We start from the raw sequence: 24,138 nt of genomic DNA on the forward strand, positions 1-24,138 counted from the left end.
CCTTCAAAATCTCATAAATGGAAAACTTTTGTCTCAATCTACAAAGTTTGCGCCAATACCAGCTTGTGTCCATTTTTAACTCATAAGACCAAATGGATACCCCCTTGAGATAAACATTGTTCACCCACTTAACCCACAACAAATCTCTCTTCTCATTGATAGCCCAAATGTATTTAGCTAAGATAGCTTGATTCCATTTGGTCCCTTCTTTAAACCCGAGACCACCATAAGGTTTAGGAAGGCAAACTTTCTCCCAAGAGGCCACATGAATTATGCTTCTGTTCCCGTTCATTCCCCATAGGAAACCTCTACAAAGTTTCTCGACCTCTTTAGAAACACTTTGAGGAAGGATGAAAGTACTCATCCAATAATTTCGAAGACCAAGTAATATTGAATGTATTAGTTGAACTTTGCCAGCAAAAGACAAGTGCCTACTTCCCCAAGTGTGAAGCCTCAATTTTATTTTTTTAATAATAATCCCACAATCTTCAGCTTTCCATTTGGTTGGTCTTAAAGGCACCCCTAAGTACTTTAAAGGGAAGGTACCTTCAGCCAAACCAAGATCCCTAATGATCTCCACCTTCTCCCTGGGATCAACCCCTCCAAAGAATATTTGAGATTTGCTAACATTGATATGGAGCCCAGTAGTATTGCTGAAACCATCCAAGACCTCTTTAAGAACCTTTATGGACTGTTTGGACCCTTTGCTGAGAAGAATCAAGTCATCTGCAAAGCATAAGTTTATTAACTTCAAACTTTTGCAAAGAGGATGATATCTGAACTTAGAGTCTTGAGCAGCTTGAAGAAGACTTCTTGTTAGATACTCCATAATCAGAACAAATATCAAAGGAGATAAGGGATCACCTTGACGAAGACCCTTAGCACCTTGAAAACCACCTTGAATTCTACCATTCATAAGAAGAGAGTAGGATGTGCTTTTGATACAAATCATCACCAGTTGAACAAATCTACCAGGGATGTTTAAAGCATTAAGCAGATCTTCAACAAAATTCCAATTCACAGTATCATATGCCTTACTGATATCAATCTTGATGGTACAGCGAGGAGAAGTATTTTTCCTCCTATAGTTCTTCAAGATGTCTTGGAGAATCATCACATTGTGAGCAATTGATCTCCCTTGGACAAAATCTCCTTGATTTTGATGAACCAGAAAAGGTAGGACTATTGCAAGTCTAGAGCACAGCAGTTTAGAGATGCACTTGTATATCGTTGAACAACAAGCAATAGGCCTGTAATCTATAGCTTTAGCCAGATTCTCTTGTTTAGGAATAAGAGAAATCATTGTATTATGAAGTTCAGGTGGCATGAGTCCTGTCTCAAATAAATTAGAAACTGCAGCATAGATTTCTCCCCCTATAACAGACCACATTCTCTTGAAAAAACCAGATCCAAATCCATCAAACCAAGTTGCTGATCTAAAGATAGCTTAGATCCCTACTCAATACAACTCATGTTTAACCTGGTATTGATTGAACTACTGCTGCCCATATAGATGCGGAAATGATTGAGAAAATGCTCCACAACTTCAGAAAAATTATCATTAATCATACCTTGGTCTGTAATGAATGTTGTTATTCTGTTTTCCATTTTTCTCTTCTTCAGACAAGCATGAAAATAAGAGGTATTGGAATCTCCTTTTTGCAGCCAAGTAATTTTGCTCCTCTGTCTGAGAAACTTATGGTACATTTTCTCTTGAGTATCAAAATTTGCAGCTGCTATAGCTTCTTGATCCTGGTAAATCATGTCTCTCGGATGAGATTGAGCCTGATATTTAGCCTCATTGTAACAAGCTTTAGCTTCCTGATAACTTTTCCCAATATCACCAATCACTTCATGATTAAATTTCTTGAGGCAATGCTTTACTCTCATAAGTTTTAAGTAAACCCCTTTTAATCCTCTAGTAGCCATCGGTCTCTTCCAATTTTGCTCCACTATGGTCTTGAAATCGTGATGATCAGCCCAGAAATTGTAATACCGAAATGGCTTGATCCTAATTGCCTCTGTAGATGTAGCTGAAACAACACATGAACAATGATCTGAGATTACTTCCCAACTAAAACGAGCTGCAGTGTTAGGAAAGAAATCATGCCACTCCTCATTGACAAATACATGATCTATCTTGGAATAGATTCTATTGGTGCCAACTTGGTTGTTAGTCCAAGTGAAAATCGAACCATAACTTTTGAGAGCTACAACATTAGTCTGAGCTAACCATTGATTAGAGTCAACCATTTCATTTTGCGTAATGGGATTCCCTCCATTTCTGTCATCAACATTAAAGATTGAGTTAAAATCCCCAAGAATTAACCATGGTGAAATAGGAAATTTAAGTTGCACCAGATTTTTCCATAGAGTCTTCCTATCTTCAATGGTATTAAAACCATAAACAAATGTGAGACAAAAAGCATTAGCTTGACCAGCCATTTTAACCACACAGTGAACATGTTGAGACGATTCAGCAATTACTATAACTCGAACAAAACCCTTCCTCCATATAATCAACAACCTGCCCTCAACCGTAGGGCTATTAAAGAAATCCCAGTTAGCAAATTTTTTATCCATCAACTCCTGAACTTTATTCCCTTTCAACTTAGTTTCTAACACACCCCCTACTCCAATTTTATTCACATTGCAAAACTCCAACACTGAATCTTGCTTATCCTTGTTATTCAATCCCCTAACATTCCAACTTCCTATGTTGCAACTATCCATGATTAAGTAGAAGAAAAACCAGGACCCTTTGTCTCTCTACACTCTACCTCCTCTTCCACATATCCCTCCTCTTCCTACAAAATACTGAACGTATTCACAGACCTATGCCCAACATCTTGGTCATGATCTGTAGTAGAACCTAGAACAGGTTCCTTCATTCTTGAACCAGCAGCTCTTCTAGGAGTTTTCCAATCAGCATTAATCAGCGAGTGATCATCTTTTTTACCTGAACCAGATGGTTTCATCTTAGAGGAAATAGGAACTGAAATGGGAGGATTCTGAGTGAGTTCCTCTGGTTTAGTCATAGGCGCCTTCCTCTCTGTATTCCTCACTTTCTTCTCAACTTCCCCTTTCCTACAGTCTGCCATAATGTGGCCATAACCCAAACACGTTTTACATTTCACAGGCAACCATTCGTAATCTATCCCCTGCTCCACCAACTGACCATTTTCATTAAGAAATTGAATCATTCTTGGTGGTGCATCCGTGATGTCCATCTCAACCAAAACCCGAGCAAATTGAACCCTGGTGCGATCCCTAGTATGCTGGTCCACCATAATAGGCTTCCTAACAGTACAAACCAATGCACTTAGGCATTTGTTCCCCCAGTATTGAAGACCTAAATCGTGAAGACGAATCCATAACAGAACAGACCGGATTAGCTTCATCGCATCTAGATCTGATGACTAGGGTCTGACTATAACTGGTTTTCTATCAAATTGAAGAACACCAGTCTCCAAAACCATATCTCTAGTTGCCTCATCATTGAATTCCACCATTGTTAATCCCATGGTCATACGAGCTATCTGCGCAATCCCAAGATGACCCCAAATTCGCTTAATATACCCCTCAAACACCGCCATTGGAGGGTTCGCACCGAGTACCATACAGATTACAACAGAACTCCAGTTCGTAGTTTGGATCTTCACCTCCTCAAGGCCGACTTGAGCAATGTTGATGCCATTTTTTATCAGAGGTTCCTTGTATGTAAGATGGGGGTCACGAGTAAACATGTTTTCCTTCGCAAAGGAGTTCCAATGCTTTCGTGCTGAATCCTGGAATTTCTCCTGACTAGCATCAGCATCCATCTCTTCTTCCACTACCCGAGCCCAATTCATACTCAGTCGCCGATCTTGAGTCGGAGAAGGAGGAATCTCAGATTCACCATCAATAATAGCTTCTGTTATCATATCTTCCTGCACAATTTCCCCATCAGTTACAGTTTATGCTATCAAATTTAATCCAGTAGTAGACAATACACCACCAGCTTCTTCCTTCTCACCATTCTGACTACTGTTTGATCCATGCTCAGACAATCGGGGTGCAGGCTTTCGGACCACACGCTTCTTCTTCGCCATGGAAGAGGAATCTCATATTTATTTTTCTACTTGTCATTTTTATGTTTATTTTTTTGTGTTGTTCTTTTTTAAATCATGTGCACATGAAAATCACTTTTATATTATCAAATGTTCATATAATATGAGATAATACATATAAATCACATAAGCTTTTTTTTTTAATAAATATTTCAAAATACTAATCCTTATTTGTTTTTGTTTACATTAAATGTTGTTTATTGTTATTACTTTCTTTGTGAGATCAGTTCAATGGTTTTTATTTATTTCCACTTATTTATAATTTAAGTTTTTATTTTTATTTTTAATTTTGACACATAACAAATAAGTATGAACATATTTTATATTTAATAGTTCATTTTGAAATTTGACATTATATAAATAAATATTATATCATTATTGTAACTAGTCGAATTCTATAATTTATTTTTTCAAAATAAACAAAACCATATCACAAACTTTTCGAGAGTAATATAGCAATTTTTGTCTTACCTAGATCTTAAATAGAAAAAAAAATAATTAAAAATCAAACAAAATATATTCAAACTTTCTTCTACTTCTTGGTAGACTTCATTAGTGGTTCATTTTTGCATGTTCTCTTGTTGTGGCCCTTACTACCGCAACGACCACATAAATTATGTACTTTATACTCACTAAAAGCTCTGTATCTAGTTTGCTTTGGCCTTCCTGCTGGATGTTTAGTCAACGGTGGTAGAACTTCATGTTGTGTTAGTTGTGCAGGTAATTCCCATGAATGTTGATCTCCTAATGGCATTATGGAGTCTTCATAATTTGCGATGTATGCTGCATTTGTGTAGTAGTAAGAGACAAAATCATAACAATTTAGATTTCTCTTTATGATGACTGCCATTGCATGGGAACAAGGCATTTCATCATACTCAAATCTCTTACTGATGCATGTTTTTTTCTCCATGTTTACAATGTAGGGTGTTTCCTCATCATAAACAGTGAACACAACTAGATTTGAGGATTCGACCTATTAAAAAATTATGTTAATTAAAGCATAGACAAACAAATATGTATATTATTGGAATGCATTCTTTGGAAGGTATTTTAATATAAACAAATTTGTTTATTTGTTCTTTCTTAATAATAAACATTTTCTTACCTTGTATTGTGCGCAATCATCTCTCCTTTTTCGAATCATTAAGTTTGGTGTAGCGGGCAACTTTGTGAAAGTTGATGATCCTATATTCTTGTTCTTTAGATACCATTCTTGTACCAAACACCTCAATGCTTCAACCAACGGTGTCACCGGTAATTCTCTAACCTCTTTTATTGTCGAATTAATTGATTCGACAATGTTGGATGTCATGGTTGAGTATCTGTTGTTGTTACTATACAGTCTGGTGAATTTCTTCAAACCAACTTCGTTTGTTAAGTAACTATGTATACGCTTATCGATTCCATCAAGATCAAGCATTTATTTATGAAATTCATTATTGTTGTAAGTCCTACATGCACCATTGAAAGCTGTTTTCAAATCCTTCCCACCTTTCTTGATGTTTTTTTATGTTTTTCAATAGGTGGTAAGTGCATAATGCATTGTACCATCATACACATTGTCAATGGCCTTTTTAATGCTTTCGTGTCTATCAGATATGATGCATTGGCCATCTCTTTCACCATAAGCTTCCTTTACTTTATTCATGAACCATTCCCATGATGTATCATTCTCGGAGTCAACGATTCCAAACGCTAAAGGATGTATCTTCCTGTTAGCATTCTAAACACTTGCTGTCAACAACGTCCCACCATATGAAGTCTTCAAGAATGTTTCATCGACAACAATTATAGGTGTGCAATTTGCTCATCCCTTTATAGAGGCTCCAATAGCAAAGAAAAGATATTTAAATCTATTGTTTTCGTCTACCACGAGATCAGTTTTTGTACCTGAATTTAATAAACAGAAACATTATATTTGTTATAAATCTAGGTAGTAAACAAACATGTTTACAGATACAATCGTTTCTTTTGAAAATAATAATAAAAATTGCAATATAAATATCATGATTAGTGGTTGTAAACGATTCTATATACCAAAACATAATTTTTTTCTTTCTTTCAATACTTATAAAATATAAACAGAATTATTTCCTGGATTACAATTCTGCAAATAAAAAAAAATCCTGGTAGGAAGCTATATGAATTTTGTGGGCAACCTAATATGGACTCCCTTTCTTTCTCTCTGGCCCTCCATGTTTTTTGATACGATATTGATTCAGTATATTCATCAATCATTGTGTTCATTATATCGCGTGGGTTGTATGATGTTTTCGGATCTAACAATCGTCGCTTTATGTGCTGACTCACCACCTTACTTTTTGCTTGAGGGTGGTCTACAACAAGCTTGTTTAAAGAGCATGTATGTTGTGGGTCAAATTTACGTACCTTGTACCAACTTGTTTGACTCAATTTTGATGAACGAAAATACCACTTGCATTCTTCATCCAAACATACAAGCGCATAATCTCTATTTGATGCCCTTTTAACTTTGTATTGGTAATTTGACCGTATGGACCACAAACTCATTGCAGTTATCATACTTTGCTTATCTTGGAAGACATGCCCGGTTTTGATGTTCTTAGTGTCCTGATCCCCATACAAGAATGGATCATCATCATTTTCAGCTGCATCTAGTATTTGTTCATCGTTGTTTATTATTGATATTGCTATATTATGTGCTACCCCATTCCAGTGTGGTTCATGTCTTTGATATCCCCTCATACTAACCTGATTTATCAAAAGGCAAACATTTTTGTTAAATATGTTATAATGATATCAATTTAAATTGCAAAGCATTGTCATGCTTATTTTAAGGATTTTTTTTGGTATAGCTAATAAAATAAACATAATCTGATTGTCTTGTCTTGAACACTCCCCTGCGCTTTGTGTGATTTGTAGTTGGGTGTTGTTGAAACTTACTAACAAAGGGTATATTGTTTCATCAACATGCTTCTTATGCAGTTCTATGAAAAACTTATTGAGTCATCATCATTTATTATCATCGGTGGTAATACTGGATTTGGTTGAAACTTAATTTCTACAGTAGTATTTGTACTTTGTACCTTCATCTTATTAGTGATCATTGTACTCAATTGATGAAAAGTACAGTCACTTGGAATTACGAGGCCAGTTACCTCAAAATCTTTATAAGTACAATGATTTTCCTCAATACCATTGTAGTAAATGTACACAGTTGTCATATTTGTGTATCATGTTTTCATAAAATAAACAGTAAGCTATATGTTAGATAATAACCCTTATATTATTGGTCGTTTTCATTTTTTTTCTCATGATATTGAAAAATAAACAAAAGTATTTAATTTACACAGATGTGTTATAACTTTACATATTTCTTTAAAAAAAACATTTCTAAATAAATAAAGAAAGAAAGAAAACATAACAATAGCATGGTATAGTTATATAAAAGTAAAAGTTTTTGTTATTTTTTTTGTTCAAAGAGTTCTTTTATACAAAATAATTTTATGTTAAGATTTACAAAAGCATTGTTTATTTTCTTTCTTTATAAGAGTTATATACACAATTGTCATATTTGTGTATCCTATTTTCAGAAAATAAACAGTAAGCTATATGTTAGATAATAACCATTATATTATTGACTGTTTTCATTTTTTTTTTCTCATGATATCGAAAAATAAACAAAAGTATTTAATTTACACAGATGTGTATAATTTTACATATTTTTTTAAAAAAAATTTATAAATAAATGAATAAAACATAATAATAGTAGGCTATAGTTATATAAAAGTAAAAGTTTTTGTTAATGTTTTGTTTAAAGAGTTCTTTTATATAAAATAATTTTATGTTAAGATTTACAAAAGTATTGTTTATTTTCTTTATTTATAAGAGTTATATACACAATTGTCATATTTGTGTATCATGTTTTCATAAAATAAATAGTAAGCTATATGTTAGATAATAACCTTTATATTATTGACCGTTTTCATTTTTTTTCTCATGATGTCGAAAAATAAACAAAAGTATTTAATTTACACAGACGTGTTATACTTTTACATATTTAAAAAAATATATTTCTAAATAAATAAATAAGAAAAGAAAACATCACAATAGCAGGTTATAGTTATATAAAAGTAAAAGTTTTTGTTAAATTTTTGTTCAAAGAGTTCTTTTATATAAAATAATTCTATGTTAAGATTTACAAAAGCATTGTTTATTTTCTTTCTTTATAAGAGTTATATACACAGTTGTCATATTTGTGTATCATGTGTTTCATAAATTAAATAGTAAGCTATATGTTAGATAATAACCCTTGTATTATTGACCGTTTTCATTTTTTTTTCTCATGATATCGAAAAATAAACAAAAGTATTTAATTTACATAGATGTGTTATAATATTACATATTTTTTTAAAAAAATATTTCTAAATAAATAAAAAAAAAAAAAAACATAACAATAGAATATAAAAGTAAAAGTTTTTGTTAATTTTTTGTTCAAAGACTTCTTTTATATTTAATAATTTTATGTTAAGATTTACAATAGCATTGTTTATTTTCTTTCTATATCAAAGTTTTTTTTCTTTTGTGTTTTGTTTAAATCGTTATTTCAGTTCATATAATTATTCCTAACAATGCAACTGTTATCCCCAAAAAATGGAGGTCGATGATGTGGCAATAGAGGTGACAAGTGGCAGTACATGGTCCGTAAAAGACACATTAATAAGTCAATAAATATATTGGCTCCTCAGAATTGTGATAGAGTGATCTGGCTTAGGAGTAGCCGAGTAGGCCATTGAAGAATTTTGACTGGCTTGAGAAGTGTCATGACCGACCAGGAATGACTTGTCTGCCCAGGAGTGACTTGTCTGCCCATGAGTGACCTTGACTGCCCAGGCATGATTTTGTCCGACCAGGCATGGACTTGGCCGATCGGACATGACCATGTCCTACCAGCCAAGTGCATGTCCTACTAGCCAAGTGCATGTCCTACCAGCCAAGTGCATGACTGCCCAGTAAAATGCATGTCCTACCAGCCAAGTGCATGACTGCCCAGTAAAGTGCATGTCCTACCAGCCAAGTCCATGTCCTACCAGCCAAGTGCATGTCCTACCAGCCAAGTCCATGTCCTACCAGCCAAGTGCATGACTGCCCAGTAGAGGTATGGCCGAGCAGAAGGTGATATTCATCAACCAGATAGAACAGACTACGTCAAGATTCCCAGAAACGGCTTCAACAAGAATCGGTCTTGGCATACGCGGGAATCTCTCATTTTTCCCACAAATTTGGTGTTCTGTTACGTTTTGAATATTATTGTAATTTAAATCTAATAAATATAATAAAATATCCCGATTGTGGGGGGATATCATATGTACGATCCTAAGCCTATAAATACAAGGCTTATGGCATCATAAAAGGGGGCTCTTCTTTTTTGAACTTTTGATCTGAGTTTTCTAGAGAGAGAAAGTATTTGTATTTGAGAGAATTCTTGTATTTTTGTAATCTGCTCTGAAGAAACTCAGTTGACTCAGCTTCATCTGATCTTGAGTGCAGATCTATAATCACAACTCTAAGTGGATTAGGCTATTACCAACATATTGGGGCTGAACCACTATAAAAATTGAGTGTGTTATTTACTTTCTTTTCAAAATCGTCTGTGTCGTTTATTTTCTCTTGAAGGCTTTATCGTTTTTGACGTTTTCACGTCGTTGGCCAAAAACGCGGTCAACAGCAACAAAACACACAATTATTTGTTCATGTAAACAGCTTACAAAATAAACATATCAGTTTAGTTTTTTAAATGAATTAAATTGATAAATATATCTAAATGTGCTGATCAGACCTATTATTATTCAAAGTTTTCAGTTTTAAACTTAGTCGATTTTACTTCAAAAGCACATAAACATATGTTATGCACATCACAATGTTAAATCAAACATATATATATAGAAGACTTCTCAATGGTTACTACCCATAGATAGGTACTAACAATTATGATGATGTGACAACATAGTGCTTAGTATAGCAAGTCACCAATAGGTAAAAAAAAATTCTATATTAATTTAGAATTTAGTTATTATTTTTTTGCCATAATTAATGTTGTTTCCAACGAATGAGAGACACTAGATATATTTAGAAATTGACATGCATTTGAAAAATGAAAACTTTGTAATATTATATTTTCATAATAAATACATGTTTTTTATTAGGCAACTCTTCCAAAAATTTGAAAAATCAAAATTTATTTAAAAAAATATTAATTAACAATTATAAATATGAACCATTGATCTTAATCCGATGATTAATATTAAAGTAACTATTCATGAGTAATAACCATTAAGAGTGTACTACTTTAAAACAAAAATGAGATATAAATCATGTAAAAAGCTTACCTTGCCGAAAAAAATTGTGTCGCAAAATGGCAGTTTCAAAAGTAGATATTACATCAATTTTATAAGAAGTATACTTCATAGCAACATGCCCAATTCCTCTATGAAATGATAAACATGTTTATTTTTCTTTCAACCAAACTTTTTTTTTATGCTATTCATCACATTATGAGCAAATGCAGATTATTTGAATATATATATTCAAAAATAAATTTAAATGGCGCCTAATTGTTTTTTATGATTATTTATTTCTGATATTATTTGTGTATATTATATATTAATTGTTTGATTTGTTCATTTAGTTCAAAAAAGACTATTCTGTGGGAGTTTTCTATTTATGGGAAGTTACAAATTTTAAAAATAACACAGATAAGAAAAGTGGCTGAATGTGTGTGATTGTATTTTTATAATTTTATATATTAAAATAGTATAGATTGTATATATTTTTGTAAATAATATAAGTGATATTATTATAGTAATTTTTTTACTTTTGTTGTATATAGGTAAAAATTGTCCTTTTTATAACGTGAACTGTAACCTATTAGGTAACCGGTTACTTAACTTATACCTGATAAAAAAAAGATTTATTAAAAAGTAGTTTATAAAAAAAAATTACATACACTAAAAATAATTGAAAAAAATTACATAAAAATTAATAAACAATAATAGAACAATCATGTAATATATTAAATTTACATAAAATTTCACATTAATCTATAATTTAATAGAAATGACACGGTCGACTTTAAAACAAATACAAATTAACTATTACTTAAATTTGGCCAAAACTATGGCATAATTTATAAAATTACAAAATGATGGGAAACAAATCTCATATATTCAATTAACATAAGGAAAAAAAAACCATAAAGTTAAAAATCCATATATTTGGACAACAACAAAATTTCATGTAATTTTCTGTTGTTATTATTATCTGTGGGCTAAAGAAACAAAAGGCAGGAAATATCCAGATCGTCACCAACCTCTACTTGTCATCTACGCTACCCACTGGGTTGATTTTTTGTAACTTGTCTTTCCAGTTTCCACTATCTTAGTGGTTATCAATGACTATATGACGAGTTTAGAAAGAGAAAAAAAAAATCATTTCTACACTACATAATATAAAATGTAAATATATAGCTATATTCACTTTGGTGGTTAGCCTATTTTTCTCCGACAAGAAATTATCCATATTATTCACGGCTTAAAAGTGAAAGCAATCCTAATACCATATATTTTGCTATTTTATAATAATTTTTATTACAATCTGTGGGCTAAAAGAACAAAATACAGGAAACATCTACTTCGTCACCAACCTTTGATTCCATTATTTCCATAACATGGACAAATCATAATTTCGTCCAACCCACTCACCAACTCCAAAATAGGCCTATACCAAACATATTTTTAAATATATATTATATTATATTTACATATAAAACATATAAGCTTTCTGAAAACCAAACATAATATTTGGTTTCTAACAAGTGACCAAATTCCTTCATTCCCATATGGCTCTTCTTTTAATAGCTATACCCATCTCAATTATCGTGGTCTTTCTCACATACAATCTCTACTACCGGCTCAGGTACAAGATCCCCCCAGGTCCACGTCCCAAGCCCATCGTCGGAAACCTCTATGACATAAAACCAATAAGGTTCAGGTGTTTCGCCGAGTGGGCCCAGTCATATGGGCCCATCATATCAGTTTGGTTTGGGACGAGACTAAACGTCGTCGTCTCCAACTCGGAGCTTGCCAAAGAGGTTCTCAAAGAGCATGACCACAAGCTCGCTGACCGCCACCGGACCAGATCGTCGGCGAGGTTCAGCAGAGACGGCAAGGATCTTATATGGGCCGACTATGGGCCTCACTATGTTAAGGTCAGAAAGGTTTGTACACTCGAGCTTTTCACACCCAAGATGCTTGAGGCTCTTAGGCCAATTAGGGAAGACGAAGTTATGGCCATGGTTGAATCCATATTCAAGGACTCTGCTAATTCTGGTACGTCAGCTCAACTGCTATTTTTTATTTTTATTTTTATTTTCCAAGTCTACCCACTACACGCTTTTTGATTAATTTGTTATGAAAAGTTTTGATCTGTAATCTATATTTTGGTTGACATATAATTATAATCTTTTTAAATAGAAAAATAAAACACCAAACTCCTTCAAATGATAGATAGCTTCTAGTGTTTACATGGTTTCTCTTATAAAAGGTTTCTTTCTTTCTTTTTTGTTATCAACTTTTTTTTTTCTCTTCTAATATTTGTATGCTTGTACATTGGTACTGTATATGGAAAATGCCGTAAAATGAAATGATAATATAGGTGTTGTTTCTTAAAAAAAAAAATATTTTATTTAATTAATTAAAAATTTAATAATTAAATATAAAATAGTGTTGGATAATTTTATTTTTATTTATTATTTTTAAAAATTTTAATTAAAATTTATTAAATTTTAAAAATAGAATTTTTGTCACTTTCAAAAAATTTTAAACCATTTTTTGACTTTTTTATTTGTTTTCTTCTTCAAATTAACAACTCATTTTATATTGTTAAACAAAAAATAAAAATAAAAATTATCAAACACATTTATTATTTTTTGTTTTTAAAAACAAAAATAGTTACCAAATATATTTTTATTTTTTAAAAATAAAAAAATAAAAATAATATTTTTATTTTTGTGTTTAAAAGTCAAAAAACCAAAACCAAAATTTTACCAGACAACCATAGTATCAATAATCTAATTATTATATTTTATTTTGATAAATTGTCAAATAAATAAATATCGGGTTGGCGATGAGATAAGACTTGTGTGAATGCATTTTCCATCATATATAATACGAGTTTGTTCAACTTTCCAACTTAAGCCTCCTTTTGTGCCCAAGTCAACTATTTCGGACATCCCCAAAAAAAATTCGGACATCCATCTTGCGAAAAAAACCAGTTTAAAAGTTAAAAAGAAAATAAAAATGAAAAACTAAAAAACAAAATATGTATATTATATTTGCTAAAATTTATTAACTAGAATGTAATCTGAATGCGCGAAAATATTGCATTTTTATATTAAATATATAACGGATGACTATGGTATTGAAATTTTTTTGTCACATCCGTGTGTTGATAAAATTTGATATGTGACAGTGAAATAATACATATTTTCTTATTTGTACTGTTTAGTTTTTTTGAATGAGAAATTACTTATTTTTATTGTTCTAGTTATTAATTAAATAATATATATTTATATATAATTTTTTGTTGGTTTTAAAAAAATTAAATTAAATAATTAAAATTTGATCAAATAATATTTTTTTAAAATTCATAGTTTTAATTTAGAGATTTTTTAATATTTATTATATTGAAATTCATAGGTATTTTTTCTAAAAAAAAATTAGAAAAAAAAGTATTTAATTTTAAAACTAGAATGCACCATAGCTTTATATATAAAAAATGTGTATCTAACGAATTCTTAGTTTAACGATTTTGTTATTTTAAAAAAATCATAGACAATGTTTTCCTTTAATTTATTTTTAATATGTTTTTATCATTCTTTTATAATATATATAACATTTTTTTTCTATCTAAAAGTTATATGACAATTAAAATAATATAATAAAAATAATTAATAAATTTTGTAAATAAAAACTAAATAAACACGCATTACACGTTGTTTTGACCTAGAATATATATATATATATATATATACTCGATACAAAAAGCGTGCAATATGCACATATGCTTAGTTTTATTTATAGAATTTATTAATTATTTTTATTAAATTTATATTAATGTCATATAAATTTCAAATAAATATCCTATTTCAATTAAATAATTTATTTATTTTTGTTTAAGTTTATGTTTGTTCTAGTTTTTGAATTTGGGAGTGACAACAAGAGATTATATACTACACGTTTAATGTAATATTAAATATTATACATGGATTTTAAATTTAAGTTTCCTGCTAGTTTTTTTTAAAAAAGCAATTTGTTGTTAATTCATAGTAGATTATATTATATGTTTAATATGATATTATTCTAATAAGTGAGTTTAAGTTTAATTAAATTTTATTTAAGTTATAAAATGTATGATTTTATTATTTTTATATAATTATCATTGTAAAATATCTCAAAACTATCATATTTTTATTTGTTTAATTATTTATTATTTTAAAATAATTATCATTGTAAAATATCTCAAAAATATTCTATTTTAATTTGTTTAATTATTTATTATTTTTAAATAATTATTATTATAAAATTTCTCAAAAGCATCTTATTTTAAATTTTAAATTATTTATTTTATTTAAGTTTAAGTATTTATAAATTACTGTTAAATATAAAAATATTTTGTTAAATATAAGAATATTCGTTAAATTTAACACTAAAAAAATAAAAAATTATTAAAACTAAGAATTTTCGTTATCTAAACATTTATTATATAGAAGAGATATATACTAGTTATGGTTTCCTACTATATTGAAAATCTATTGAATTAATTGAAAATCTATAAAACTAAATTCTGCTATAATAATTTTTGTTTTTAGATTTTATTATTGTTATTGAAATTTTATCAATTTATGATATATGGATTGACTAAGACATAAATTAAAACACTAAAATTACACAAATATGGTCAATGTAGATATATATTTGTATCTATATACATATGAGTAGTTTACATAAATATGGGAAAAATATATATAGTTTCTAAATTTATGGGAAAAAAAATAATTATACAAAATATGGTAAGTTTTGAAAAGAAAAAAAAAGTTTAAAATATGGTAATTCCATAAAATATAAAAAAAAATTACCATAAACTTAATTACTCTCTCTGTTTTCGGTAAACCACTTAGATTACCATAATTTTTCTACTGTTTTTTTATTTTCTTCTAACAACTAACGGAGAAAAAGTGAGATTATTGAAATATATACTTACCCAACATGTCTTTCCTCAACTTGTATATTTTATTTTCTTTTTCTCTTGTTTAATTTTCTGAGAAAGTGAGAGGAAAAGTAAGAGAGAGAAAGGTATGAAGAGGTCACCTTCTTCGTCTTGTTCTTCTTCCTCTTCCTCCTCATGCGTGGAGCTTGAAATTTTCAGGTCCAATTCGAAAAACTGAAGGTGAAACGTGCCAAGAAAGAGAATATTGGTCAAATTTCTAAACAACTCTCTCTTTTTTTTTTCTCTCCCTCTTATATCCAGATTTGAGTATAACTTCAAGTTGATGATTCCAATAGTCCCAGACTTAGAGTTGAATCAAAATCAAAAGATCTTTCTATATATATATATACATCTTCTTTTTCTTCTTCTCAATTCTTTCTTCTTCTTCTTCTTCTTCTTCTTCTTCTTCTGTATTTCTTATTCTTTTTTGTACTGCATATTTGATTTTTCTTGGTTTTTTTTTTCTTCCAAATCTGTTTAAGTAACCAGGTACCATGATACCTAATTCATTTGATTCATATCTGATTTTTTCCTTCATATTTTATTTTTCTGGGTTTTTTTTTCCAAATCTGTTTTAGTAACCAGGTACCATGACACCTGATTCATTTTATTCATATCTGATTTTTTTTAGACCTAACTGTAACCAGTTACAATAATGATTTATTTAGATTATTTTGTTTAGATTTGATTTTGTTTTCACACCTAACTAAGTAACCAGGTACCATGGAAATTGGTTCTTTTTTTTAGATTTGATTTTTTTTCAAACATCGCTGTAACCGGTTATGATCATGGTTAGTTTAGATTTTTTGTTTGAATCTCATTTTTTTCCAAGTCTGGCAAAGTAACTGGTTACCACCGCAACTATCTCTGTTTTTTTTCAGACCTAGTTGTAACCAGTTACCTTCAAGATCAATTTAGTTTATTTTTTTTCATATCAGTTTTTTTTCCCAAATCTATTTAAGTAACCAGGTACCATGACGCCTGATTCATATTATTCATATCTGATTTTTTTTAGACCTATGAATAACCAGTTACGATAACGATTAATTTAGATTCTTTTGTTTAGATTTGATTTTGTTTTTACACTTTACTAAGTAACCAGGTACCATAGCAATTGATTTTTTTGTTAGATTTAATTTTTTTTTCAAACCTCGCTGTAACTAGTTACCATATCTTCCTACTAAGCTTTGAGCCTCTCAGCCATTTTTTCTTCTCCTCATTCTTCAGTAGTTAAATTCATCTCCCATCCTCTTTAGAAAACCTCCATTTAAATTCCTTTCTTTTTACTCAGTTCAATATATACATACATACATATATATATACATATATTTTTTCCACAGATAGATCTAATCTAATCTTAGCTAGATGTTACTAACAACCAAAACCAGTAGTTGAAAGATGTCTCCAGTACTTAGTGAAGTTCTTCTTTCTGGGTATATGATAAGCTCCAGCCCCAGATCTAGCCTTGTCCTTCGCCAACCTCCCCAGATTTTTGCATCGCGAGCATCACGATACCATGACCATGCCTGAGCGCCTCTGCTTGCCCATCGACGGAGATCGACATCTGCCTTGGAGCTTGCTGCAATATTGACGATGCAAGAAGAAGAAGAAGAAGAGGAAAAGGCGTACAAGAAAGAAACGTGGAAAAGGAATCACAAATTGATTTTCATTTTAGGCTCTAAGTTTAATTAAATTGTTTTATTAAGTTGTCATAGAGTCTGAGTGGTCCTTTGTCAGTCTCTCTCTGTGTGGCAAGTCAAGGAAGAAATAGATTAAAATATTTTATCAAATATAAATAATAAAAATTAACACAAATAGATTAAAATTATAAAAATAATCTCAAAATAATAAAAAATAAGTACTAAAAAAAGTATAAAAGATAAAATATGGTATACAAATAAAATTTTACAAATATATGGAAAAAAAACTCCCATAAAAATGTAAATAAAAAAATATGCCATAAAAAACTTAAAAAAAAACTGCCATATTTTTCATAGTTTATAAATTTTTTTCATATTTGGTGTAATTTCCTCTATACATATACTTTTGCATGATCATGTTAGTGTGTTTGTTTAGGCAAAATATTCCTCTTGTTGGTGGGCTACATGACTCGTGGGCTACATGACTCGAACATGATTCTATTATGAAATTCCGTTTCAAAATGAATAATATAATTATTCTACTTTAAAAAAAATTAAAAAAAAAAACATGTAATTATTTAGGGCCCATGAAAATGAATTATTTTAGCCTGTTTTTTAAATTTATTTGAATTGGTGACGAAAAAATAATTGAGAAAGCAATTGATGGGCTATGTCTACCAAATTAAGTTGAAAATTTCTTTTCTTTTATTATTTTATTTATCTAGCTGCCATTAGATGCTGATCATTACTCATCAAAATAAAGATATGAGCACAACACTATTTCTTTTTAAGCAAATTAATCTATGTGGTTGTTTGTTTGTTTGTCTTTTATAGTTAGGCTTTACTCCTTCTCTTTCTTTTGGGATAATCTTTTTATATGAACCGTGACTAGCAATTGATAAAGCTAGCTCATATTAGGTCAATCTCATCAAGCTTGTAATTATTATTGTTCTTTTAATAATGTTAGAACCAACTTTCTCTGTAAATATATATTTATGCATATGTCTATAATAGTGAGTGAAAAGAAAAATCACTATTAGTTTACTTAGATTAAAAAAATATTATATAATTATGATTCAAAAATTATATTATAATCATCAATTTTAATTTATAAATTATTTATTCATTTTTTTCTTAATTTTCATTTTTCAACAAATCAGTTTATACAGTTATAAACATAACATATAATGGTATTTACACATTTTCTCACAATAAAAAAATCCCAAATTCGAATCCACCTCTCACAAAAAGCCTAAAATCTTCACAATGAAAATTGTTCTTAGGATTTTAGGCTTACTGCAGAATAATTATTCTTATTTTAAAATATATATTATTTGTAGAGAATAATGTTCTAAAATAACACACGAGTCAATTGTAGACTTGTATAAGGCAATATTGCTTAATTTAGTTGGATTACCTGATCTTTTTTGTCATAATTTAATTATAATATATTAAGTGTAAGAGATCATCAATCTTCCTTATTTATATATTGGCAGAAAATTATGGGAAAAGTTTGCTCGTGAGGGATTTTCTTGGGGCAGTGTCTTTCAACAATATAACAAGGCTGGTGTTTGGGAAACGGTTTATGAACTCGGAGGGAGAGATAGACGAGCAAGGGAAGGAGTTCAAAGGAATAGTGTCAAACGGGATAAAGTTAGGGGCGTCCCTGAATATGGCCGAACACATCGATTGGGTGCGTTGGATGTTCCCAATAGAGGAGGATGCTTTTGCCAAACACGGTGCTAGGAGGGACAGACTCACCAAGATGATCATGGATGAGCACACTCAAGCTCGCCAAAAAAGTGGTTCTTCCAAACAGCATTTTGTCGATGCCTTGCTCACCTTGAAGGACAAGTATGATCTTAGTGAGGATACCATTATTGGACTCCTCTGGGTAAGTACCTTTAACTCTTCCTCTCTCGTTATATATATTTGCATAAACAATAGGTTTTCTCAAGTGGGTGTACAATGATTTTTAATTATTTTTAACAATTTAGTTATTAAATTTTAAAAATAGTTACTATCAAGTTTAATTTGTTAATATATACATTTATTTAAATATGATGCTCAATCCTTTAATGCTATGTTTGGTAGGAAGGAGAGAGAAAATAGAGATGATAGAAAAAGTGAAGGAAAGAAAATAAATGTATTTTCTCTTCTTCTTGTTTGGTATAAGGAAAGAAAAGAAACTTGTTTTATTTCTTTTGTTTGGTATTTGAGTTAGAATTGCGAGGAAATACATGTTTTTTTTTACATTTATACCCTTATATTAGTATTTATGTATTACTCATTATTGAAAAAATATATTTTTGTATATTTAAAAATATATATTTTTGTCACATATAACATAAATAAAAATAATTTTTTCAAACTTATTATGAAGATAAAGTAAATAGTTGGCAATACAGATAATTATAATTATAAAATAATTGATAAAGATGGTATGTGTATATTTTATTACATATGGAATATTATTTATCATTGTTGATAATGTGTGATTTTATAAAATTATTTTTTATAGCTAAAATGATAATAATTTAATAAACCTAAGAACAAATTTAAATAAACCTAAGTAGTATTTATGTGTTGAAATATTTATATTTAAGGTAAAAAAATATAATTTAAAAATATTTATTTTAGCAATAATATATTAAAAAAAAATACTACTAATTTTTTTTTAGTCAATTTATAAGGGGTATTATGATCATACAAAGCCTACAACATTTTCTCTTCTAAAATTTTTAGTGTGGACCCCACCACTTTTTTTCTCTTCATTTTTCTTTTATTCCTTATTTTCTCTCCTATCAAACCACCATTCTTTTTATCTTATATCTAATTTTCTCTTCAAATGATTCCTTCCTTCCACTTTTTATCTTTAACAAACAAAGGCTAAGAGTCATGGAGTTTAATTATTTACTACATACATCTTTTATCAATTACAATTACAGAAATTATGATTTATTTCATTTTGTTCACTCAAATAAACCAAATTTGTAGTGAACTTAATGCAACGACTAGATTTAAAAAAAAAATCAAATATTCAAATAATATAACATTTAAAGTTGATTCATGCTAAAAATTCACTAAATAAAATAGTCATGGTCTTAAATTTATGTGGATTTGTTAGAATCTAGAATGGATTTGCAATGCAAATATGTTGTACAAGTGGAGGGTTGTATAAAGAGGGGAAAAAAACCTTCCTAATTACGGTAATTTATTTGAGACAGGATATGATAACTGCAGGAATGGACACTACATCAATATCAGTTGAATGGGCCATGGCTGAGGTAATCAAGAACCCAAGAGTGCAACAAAAGGCCCAAGAGGAACTAGACCGGGTTATCGGTGTGGAGCGGGTTATGACCGAAAATGACTTCTCAAACTTGCATTACCTACAATGTGTAGTTAAGGAAGCAATGCGGTTGCACCCTCCAACACCACTCATGCTTCCACACAAGGCTAATGCCAACGTCAAAATTGGTGGCTACGACATTCCAAAGGGCTCAATAGTCCATGTTAATGTTTGGGCCGTCGCTCGTGATCCCGCTGTGTGGAAAGACCCGCTTGAATTCCGACCCGAAAGATTCCTTGAGGAGGATGTTGACATGAAGGGTCATGATTACAGGCTACTCCCATTTGGGGCGGGGCGTCGGATTTGCCCAGGAGCCCAACTTGGGATCAATTTGGTTACTTCTATGCTGGGTCATTTGTTGCACCATTTCTGTTGGAGCCCATCTGATGGAATGAAGCCAGAGGATATTGACTTGAGTGAAAGCCCAGGAATGGTGACTTACATGAAAAGTCCATTGCAAGCAGTTGCTACTCCAAGGCTACCTTCCCACTTGTATAAACGTGAGGCTGTGGATGTGTAGTGTTTCACTTTTTTCACTATGTTATGTGGTTGTTACCGATACTCTTTTATATTTTTGTTTCTGGTTTTGGCCTACATGTTGAAGCAGTATACTCAAAAGTGTCTCTTTTCTACTGCAAATAGAAAGAAGAGAGAATAATGAAAAGCATCAACACTTAATCTGTCGGTAAATTGATTTATAAATTGACCGGAGAGCTTTATTATTTTTATCATTATGAAAAAAAGTATATGGCCATTGTCAAAACCAAACTACTCATATTTGTTTTATAACCAAGTAAATTTGCTTGTAATAAACTGAAAAATCTTGACATTCTTATTTTTGGTACAGAAATAATGACACCAAGAAGGAAAAGATTGCCAGGCAAATATATAATAATAAAATTTCTGTAGTGCTTTCAAATATGCCTTGAATCTTCAGCTACAAGATTTGTACCTTATTCATTTTGCTTGCTTGTTAACGATTGTGTATTCTCAAGTGCTCTGTGTTTTTTTCCCCAGTAAGTTGTCATAGTATCATAGTTGATAGGTTCATTACAAATTCACTGTGGTTTTCAAATTTCTTAAAGACAATAATTGACACTACGAAAATGTCCTTCACACACACGACTCACATGCTACAAAAACATAAGTGGATTTGTGTCATTACAGTTCACAATTATCTTAGTGATCACACTTCACCATAATGTTTTCTTCTTATAAAAGTTCGTAATGATTCGTTTCCAACCAATTACAGCTTCCAGTATCATGCTCTGGTAAAAACACAATTATATAACACTATGGTTAAATATTTTGCTTCTTGCTCAAAAAACAAACTGATCGCGTTCGAGTTATTAGCTCGTCCAACCCGACAGCATTCATGAATCGCTCGTTCAACTGTCCCTCTGAGACACGGTCGAGAAGTACCATGCATGGTTGCCCTCCGTCCTTTCTTTCTCTGGTAAGGCTCAGCCAAAAAACGTGAGCGCCCCTGCGCGAGCCTTATTTTATTAGTGAAGTCAAGCTTTGGCTCTCTAAAGACTAAAGAAATGGATCAAAAAAAAGGTCAGGCGGGGGCGGGGACTTATTTTGTGAGACTTATTTTGTTTCATTTCTCGCCTCGCCACGTATTCTATCCACGTATTCTATCGCATCCTCTACTTTGTACAATTCCTTAGCATTAATGTAAACTAAAACCGTAATACGATAAGAAAAGATAGAGAAAAATAAGGCCGACCAGTCATACTTAACGTAATTACATTAACAAATAAAGAAATATATATTAATTAGTAGCCAAACAGAACTTATCAACATAACCCATAGAACTATACAGGTGGCCCTAAAGCAGCATTTATATACAAGCAAAACCAATAGGCTTTAAGATTTGACACATTACACACAGTACGCCTAATTACCAATAAGTATCCATCATAATAGATAGAAACTAATAGGCATCAAAGTAGATTCAGGACAGGAGTGTACTTGTTCCATCTGAATAATATGGAACGCTCCTAAGTCTCCTTCAATGTTCTTATTAACTTCAAACTTGAACTTCTCTTCCTTAAACACCTTCTTCACTGTCAGAAGTAACATAATCTTTAATCACCTGCAAGTCACATCAATCTTCTTAGTGAATACTGACTTCTAAGATTAGATACAGAACCACCAGTGAGGCAAACATGCCAAAAATGGCGTGTGCAGAGATAAAAGGGCCACATGGGCAAACACAGCCGAGTTAGAAGAAACCAATAACCTTGACCTTGGCCAGAAAGATATCTAAAAGTTCATTAAAAAACAATGAATTTGACTTTATCCGAAGGGGACTTAACAGCATGATTTGCTGCATCTTGTACCCCTGTATCATGAGATGGCAACGGCACTGCTTGCCATCCTATCCCATGACCATATGATTTACAGATTGGCAAAGTTAACCACTATTTGAGTACTACTCTTTCTAACAAATAACTACAATGCAGGTACTTATTCTAAAATCCACAAAATCATTCAATATGTAACCTTTTTCTTCTTGTGGGACCTCTGGACAGTCCATGGGGGAAAAGAAAAACATTTCAAACCAGCATCATTTCAAACCATATAAAACAAACTCTTATGAAAAGATATTTAGTTGACAAACTCATATGCACTAGCACAATAAAAAAAATGAATTATGCTTCCTTTCCTTTTAAAATTAGGGCGAATTCTTAGGTAATTAGTCTAAAATCTGCTCCACAATAATGTTCTAATTATAAATTATGGATAATGCTGACAAGAATGTCATAGCCCTATGTGCAAAATAATGCCTGAATTTTTTCATAAACATTAAGCTGAAAAAATAATAATGAAAATCGGAAGAGAATGCATGCACAATACATAACAAGAAACTATCAATTTGCCAATTCAAAGAAAAACAAATTGCAACTACCTTGTTTAAAGCGAAGGATCGAAGAAGTAAAGGAAGGAACATTATGGGAAAATTTAAATTCCTCCAACTGCTTAAAGTTCATCCATGGCTTCACCCAAACCTTAGCTTCGTATATCTTCTTCTTCCCAGAATCAACGGCTTCCAGTGTCAAATGGTACATCTTCCCAGCAACAACCTGTTCTCTGGCCTTCAAAACCCGCGCAAACTCAAGAATCGCATTCTACATTAATAAATTTAATCAAAATTCAATAATTCATATTAAAATAAACAAAAAAAATCGCATCACAAAGTTCCGCATAAGAAGAAGAGAAACCTGTTGCTTATTATGCTCTTGAACAGCGAAGCGGGCTAGGGTTTCGATGAGAGCGTTGTTCTGAGGTGAACGCTTGAAATCGCTGAATCCGCCAAGCTTCACCCTAATCGATGAATCTTCTTGTCTGCAAAACCCTAATTCACAGAGACCGAGAAGCAAAAGGGAGATGGTGAGTAAAGCTACGGCGGAGAACCTAAAAGGATTCATTTTAAGAAAACTGGATTCGAAAACGAAAATAGTTATAGAAATTTGTGAATTCGATTGTGAAGTGAGTGAGAGAGATAAAGTTTGCGGGTGATGAAAGTAGTTGAGGGCTTCTGATTAAGGCCGTAAGTTTCGAGTTTCGTTGAGAAGACAATGGATGACTTCACCGAGTTTAATGGGAGAAAATTATGGTAGCTTTTGACTAAAGAAAAATTCCAACTTATTTTTTTCATGACCGTTTAGAACAGACATCATTCATTTTCGTAAAATACATGTACAAATAAGTTAACTGCACT

At 31.0% G+C, this 24,138-nt stretch overlaps 5 protein-coding genes across 5 annotated transcripts; 1 reads left to right on the forward strand and 4 right to left on the reverse strand.

The window, feature by feature from the left end:
- Positions 1-1,455: 1,455 nt before the first annotated feature.
- Positions 1,456-2,733, reverse strand: LOC133785152 (uncharacterized). Its single transcript, XM_062224408.1, has one exon. It carries the CDS (start codon positions 2,731-2,733, stop codon positions 1,456-1,458), a length of 1,278 nt encoding a protein of 425 aa, XP_062080392.1.
- A 74-nt stretch (positions 2,734-2,807) lies between these two features.
- LOC133785153 (uncharacterized) lies at positions 2,808-3,401 on the reverse strand. The gene has a single exon (XM_062224409.1). The coding sequence runs from the start codon at positions 3,399-3,401 to the stop codon at positions 2,808-2,810; it is 594 nt and encodes a 197-aa protein (XP_062080393.1).
- A 1,240-nt stretch (positions 3,402-4,641) lies between these two features.
- Positions 4,642-5,532, reverse strand: LOC133785154 (uncharacterized). Its single transcript, XM_062224410.1, has 2 exons — positions 5,218-5,532; positions 4,642-5,085 (listed from the first exon to the last, which is right to left on the reverse strand). The coding sequence occupies exons 1-2, from the start codon at positions 5,530-5,532 to the stop codon at positions 4,642-4,644; spliced, it is 759 nt and encodes a 252-aa protein (XP_062080394.1).
- A 6,403-nt stretch (positions 5,533-11,935) lies between these two features.
- On the forward strand, positions 11,936-21,243 carry LOC133782225 (cytochrome P450 98A2-like). Its single transcript, XM_062221461.1, has 3 exons — positions 11,936-12,478; positions 18,553-18,950; positions 20,284-21,243. The coding sequence occupies exons 1-3, from the start codon at positions 11,989-11,991 to the stop codon at positions 20,926-20,928; spliced, it is 1,533 nt and encodes a 510-aa protein (XP_062077445.1). The 5' UTR covers positions 11,936-11,988; the 3' UTR covers positions 20,929-21,243.
- A 903-nt stretch (positions 21,244-22,146) lies between these two features.
- Positions 22,147-24,107, reverse strand: LOC133782226 (cysteine proteinase inhibitor A-like). The gene is made up of 3 exons (XM_062221463.1): positions 23,639-24,107; positions 23,326-23,545; positions 22,147-22,509 (listed from the first exon to the last, which is right to left on the reverse strand). The coding sequence occupies exons 1-3, from the start codon at positions 23,843-23,845 to the stop codon at positions 22,502-22,504; spliced, it is 435 nt and encodes a 144-aa protein (XP_062077447.1). The 5' UTR covers positions 23,846-24,107; the 3' UTR covers positions 22,147-22,501.
- Positions 24,108-24,138: the final 31 nt, after the last annotated feature.

The sequence above is a fragment of the Humulus lupulus genome, chromosome 6 (genome assembly GCF_963169125.1).
Source record: "Humulus lupulus chromosome 6, drHumLupu1.1, whole genome shotgun sequence".
Lineage (NCBI taxonomy): Eukaryota > Viridiplantae > Streptophyta > Magnoliopsida > Rosales > Cannabaceae > Humulus > Humulus lupulus.